General features: G+C 49.6%; 1 protein-coding gene across 1 annotated transcript in view; it reads right to left on the reverse strand.

Moving 5' to 3' along the window:
* Positions 1-880: 880 nt before the first annotated feature.
* The window catches only part of LOC311327105 (exosome RNA helicase MTR4-like), a gene marked incomplete at both ends in the record, with an annotated part of 29418 nt that continues 24720 nt past the window's right edge, over positions 881-5578 (reverse strand). Inside the window, one exon of the mRNA XM_084460132.1 lies at positions 881-901. Coding sequence (XP_084316258.1) covers positions 881-901 — 21 coding nt within the window. The remainder of the gene's footprint in view (positions 902-5578) is intronic.

A 5578-nucleotide genomic window follows, 5' to 3' on the forward strand; every position in this document is an offset into this window, starting at 1 on the left:
AGAGAGAGAGTTAGGGTGGTGGAGAGAGAGAGAGAATAGAGAGAGAGAGTTAGGGTGGTGGAGAGAGAGAGAATAGAGAGAGAGTTAGGGTGGTGGAGAGAGAAAGAATAGAAAAAGAGTTAGGGTGGAGAGGGTGGCTGAGAGAGAGGGTAAGGCAGAGAGGGGGTATGAAGAGTAGATAGATAGATATATGGATCAATAGATAGATAGATAGATGGAGAGAGAAAGAGGGAGAGGGAGTAGAGGAGAGAGAGAAAGAAGGAGAGAGAGGGAGTAGAGGAGAGAGAGAAAGAGGGAGAGAGAGGGAGTAGAGGAGAGGGAGAGGGAGTAGAGGAGAGAGAAAGGAAGAGGAGTTGAGGAGTAGAAGATGAGGGGAGGATCTCAGGGTAAAGAAAGAGGGGGAGGAGGGGGAACAGAGTGGGTGTGGAGGTAGAGAGGGATGAGAGAAAGGAGGAAGAGATGGAGAGGGGAGGGATTGATAAAGGAGTGTGGAAGTGACAGACACAGGAGAGGGGAACGAGGGATGGATGGAGGGAGGAGTGAAGGAGAGAGAGAGGTAGATTAGGAGCAACAGAGAGGTTGAGAGGACTAGGAATGGAGGAGAGGAGAGAGGGATGGAGATGGGGTGAACAGGAGGGAGGGAGTGAAGGAGGGAGAGAGAGGAGAGAAATGCAGAGGGAGGAGCAGGGGAGGGAGAGAGAAAAGGGGGAGAGGTATGGAGAGGGAAAGAGGGATGAGACAGAGAGGAGGAGGAGAGAGGTAGTCTGGGTGAGAGAGACATTGGAAGAGAGAGAGGGATGAGAGGGGTAGTGGAGGTAGAGGTGGAGAAAGCAGAAAGAGGGAGAAGGAAGGAGAGGGGAGGGAAGACATTGGATGGTTCCTATGTGATGCAGCGTAGACCCTAGGAAAGACAACGGGACCACAACACCATAAAAACTCTACTAGGTCAAACACAAGTAGCAGGGTAGAAAACGACCAGAAGCAAACATAATCACCCCTCCCCCGCACCCTACACATGCAACAAGCCACAATATATAGGAGACAGGAAGACAGGTGATTGGACGAGACAGCTGGAACACAGGTGGACTTGATGGACAACAATTAGCAGAGAGATCAGCAGCCTGGACAGAGGACACAAGAACACCTGGGGAGAGGGGAACACAACACAAGACCACACACACACACACACACACACACACAGACACACACACCCACACACACACATACACACACACACATACACACCCACACACAGACACACACACACACAGACACACACACACCCACAGACACAAACAGACGTAAACTCTCCTCCCCATGAAGAGCAAACCCAGGGTTTGTGATACCACAGGAGCACAACTGGGTCAGAGAGAGAGAGAGAGAGAGAGAGAGAGAGAGCTGAGGAGAGAGAGAGAGAGAGATGAGGAGAGAGAGACAGAAGCTGAATCCCAATCTGAGTGCGCAAACCACCCTTGCGGCCCCTCGCACTTGTGGCCTGAGGCCTGAGCACTTAATTGACGTCAGCTGGAAGGGCCAGAGGGTGCAGGGCCGTGAATTAAATGGTACAGCACTTCCAGTTTCGCTAAATGCCCCTCCCACTTCGTTTTCATTGGCTGCCGCATTCCTCCGACGCAGAGGCTGCTCTGACGCTCCCCTCAGCTCTGCAAATTGACCGATTGACGTCTGTTTTAATTTAATAATAATTAAAAAATTATGTTGGGTGGGATATGTTTGCAGCATGTGGATTTCAAGATAAATGTTGTGTTATCTGCAAATGTCATCATTTATGTGTGATGCACTCGGATCATGACTCGGATGCACTCAAGCACTGTGTCACATGAGACGCGGTGGGCTGTGGGTATTTTCTGCTCCTAAGTCCGTGAAATTGCGGACTTTCGGTAAGTGCGGTTAAAGTGCGCAAAATGGCGGCAGTGGCGCACTTGTGGACTTAGCGATTCCGTTTTGGGACTACCCTGAGCCCTCGTGGACTTAGCGGGAACGCGCATGTAAGGCCACAAGGCCGCGAGTGCTCTGCACTTGCGCCTAAGTGCGCGATTTGGGATTCAGCAAGAGAGAGATAAGGAGAGAGAGAGGTGAGGAGAGAGAGAGACAGAGTGTGTGTGTGTTTAGCTGTGTGTGTGTCCATGTTTAGCTGTGTGTGTGTGTGCTTCTCTGTCCAGCTGGGTGAGTTCTCCTCAAGTGTGGCCCCCCTCACCTGCGGTGTCCCCCAAGGATCCATCTTAGGCCCTTTATTATTTTCTTTATATATGCTGCCCCTGGGTTCCATTCTACGGAAACACAATGTGTCTTTCCACTGTTATGCTGACGATGTCCAACTGTACCTCCCCCTGAAATTTAACTGTAAGGATTCCTTTAAGCCTGTAACATCTGCGCTAAATGACATCAAGACCTGGATGGACTTAAACTTCCTTAGTCTGAATGATGGGAAGACCGAGGTTATTTTGTTTGGTCATAAAGACAGCCATGTTAGCAACCTAGGGCCCCTCGCTGCCAAGAATCGCTCTTTTATTAAAAGTCTTGGTGTCACTTTTGATACTGGTTTTAATTTTGAGCGACAAATTGGCTTTGTGGTTAAAGGCTCTTTTTTCCAGCTGAGGCTCTTATCCAAACTGAAACCATACCTCTCTCTTAAGGACCTGGAGACAGTCATCCATGCTTTTATTTCTTCAAGATTGGACTACTGTAATTCCTTGTATGTGGGCCTTGACCAGCGGTCACTGAGGCGCCTGCAATTGGTCCAGAATGCTGCTGCGCGCCTCCTGACTGGAACCAAGAAGCGGGACCACATCACACCGGTGCTGGCCTCCCTCCACTGGCTTCCTGTTCGCTTCAGGATTGATTTTAAAATCTTAATGTTTATTTTTAAGGCTCTACATGGTTTGGCCCCCCACTATCTGGCTGAACTGATTCAAGTTCGGGCGACATCTAGAACCCTGAGGTCCTCCTCCGAGACTCTTTGAATAGTCCCTAGATCGAGACTTAAGACCAAGGGTGACCGAGCTTTTGCGGTGGCTGGCCCAAAGCTCTGGAACAGCCTCCCTCCACACATTAGACACGCACAGAACCTCAGTCTCAGCTTAAAACGCACTTGTTTTCACTGGCTTTTGAGGCCTGATAGCCTACATCTCCTGTCCTGTTTTGTGTCCTGTCCTTTTATTGTTCTGTGATTATGTGCACTTTATTCTGTTTTTTGTTTTTGTTTATTTTATATATTGTACAGCACTTTGGTGCAACTTCGGTTTATTTTAAACGTGCTTTATAAATATAGTTGACCTTGACCTTATGTCTGCGTTTGTATATGTGTGTGTGTTTAGCTGTGTGTGTGTCTGCTTTTGTGTGTGTGTGTTTAGGAGTGTGTGTGCATGTGTGAGTAGAGTATGTACTGTATGTGTGTTTACCTGTGTGTGTTTACCTGTGTGTGTGTGTGTGTGTGTGTGTGTGTGTGTGTGTGTGTGTGTGAGTGAGAGGAGAGAATATATTGTGTGTGTTTAGCTGTGTGTGTATGAGTTTGAGTCAATAGCTATGTGTGTGCGTCAGTGTGTGTGACAGAGAGAAAGAGTATGTATTTTGTGTGTGTGTGTGTGCGTGTGTGTGGGGGAGAGAGAGAGTGTGTGTGTGTTCGTGTGAAGGATAGAGAGAGAGTGTGTGTGTGTTCGTGTGAAGGATAGAGAGAGAGTGTGTGTGGGAGAGGGACTGTGTGTGTGTGGGGGAGGGGGGGTGAATAGTGTGTGTGTTTGTGTTGTGTTTGTGTGTGTGGGAGAGAGAGAGTGTGTGTGTGGGGGATAGAGAGAGAGTGTGTGTGGGGGGGGGAGTGTGTTTGTTCTTGTGTGTGGGACAGAGAGTGTGTGTGTGTGGGTGTGTGTGTGTGTGTTTGTGTGTGGGAGAGAGTGAGAATGTGTGTTTGTGTGTGTGGGAGAGAGTGTGTGTTTGTTCGCGTGTGGGAGAGTGTGTGTGTGGGAGACAGTGTGTGTGTGTGGGGGAGGGGGGGTGAATAGTGTGTGTGTGTTGTGTTTGTGTGTGTGGGAGAGAGAGAGTGTGTGTGGGGGATAGAGAGAGAGTGTGTGTGGGGGGGTGCGTGTTTGTGTGTGTGGGAGAGAGAGAATGTGTGTTTGTGTGTGTGTGGGAGAGAGAGTCTGTGGGGGGGGTATGTGTGTGTTTGTGTGTGTGTGGGACAGAGAGTGTGTGTGTGTTCGTGTGTGGGATAGAGAGTGTGTGTGTGGGAGACAGTGTGTGTGTGTGTGTGGGGGGGGGAAGTGTTTGTTTGTGTGTGTGGGAGAGGGAGTGTGTGGGGGAGGGGGGGTGAATAGTGTGTGTGTGTGTGTTGTGTTTGTGTGTGTGGGAGAGAGAGAGTGTGTGTGGGGGATAGATAGAGAGAGTGTGTGGGGGGGGGGGTGCGTGTGTGTTTGTGTGTGGGACAGAGAGTGTGTGTGTGTGTGTGTTTGTGTGTGTGGGAGAGAGAGAATGTGTGTTTGTGTGTGTGGGAGAGAGAGTGTATGTAGGGGGGAGTGTGTGTGTTTGTGTGTGTGTGTGGGATAGAGAGTGTATGTGGGGGGGAGAGTGTGTGTGTGGGATAGAGAGTGTATGTGGGGGAGAGTGTGTGTGTGTGTGTGTGTGTGTGTGTGTGTGTGTGTATTCATGTCTGTACAAACTCTGACTTGTCATGAAAATCCCTCAAACACTAAACAGCTCACATTCACACACAGACTCAGACTGATGAATCAATGAAGTTGATCAATATTCTTAGTGAATCTCTGGATGAATGAAACAGTGAGCAGTTCTCATGTAATGATGGTGATTAGTAACATGTTGTGTCTTGGTCTCCTCCATCAGATGCCTGTGATCTCACACTGGACCCAAACACAGCAAACAGAAACCTCTCTCTGTCTGAGGAGAACAGAACGGTGACATGGAGGAAAGAGGAGCAGCCGTATCCTGACCACCCAGAGAGATTTGAGGACTGGTACCAGGTTCTGTGTAGAGAGGGTCTGTCTGGGCGCTGTTACTGGGAGACAGAGAGGAGAGGAGAGGTTGATATAACAGTGACATGTAAAGGGATCAGCAGGAGAGGAGGGGATCTTGACTGTGTGCTTGGACTCAATGACAAGTCCTGGAGTCTGTGGTGTCATGGTTACAGTTACGCTGCCTGGCACAATAATAAGAGAACTGCCCTACCTGCCCCCCCCCTCCCCCCTCCAGCAGAGTAGGAGTGTATCTGGACTGGCCGGCCGGCACTCTGTCCTTCTACACAGTCTCCTCTGACACACTGACCCACCTGATCACATTCACCTCCCCATTCACTGAGCCCCTCTATCCAGGGTTTGGGTTTTATGACCTTGACTCCTCAGTGACCCTGTGTCAGGTAGAGTAGCCTCCAGTATGATCAACACACACACACACACACACACACACACACACACACACATGCACACACACACACATATACGCACACACATACATGCACACAAACACACACACGCATGCGCACACACATGCACACACACACACTCACACAATCCTCCCTCCTCTCTCATTGTCTCATTCCCCCACAACTCTTCTT

Source organism: Borostomias antarcticus, assembly GCF_949987555.1.
Source record: "Borostomias antarcticus genome assembly, chromosome: 30".
NCBI lineage: Eukaryota > Metazoa > Chordata > Actinopteri > Stomiiformes > Stomiidae > Borostomias > Borostomias antarcticus.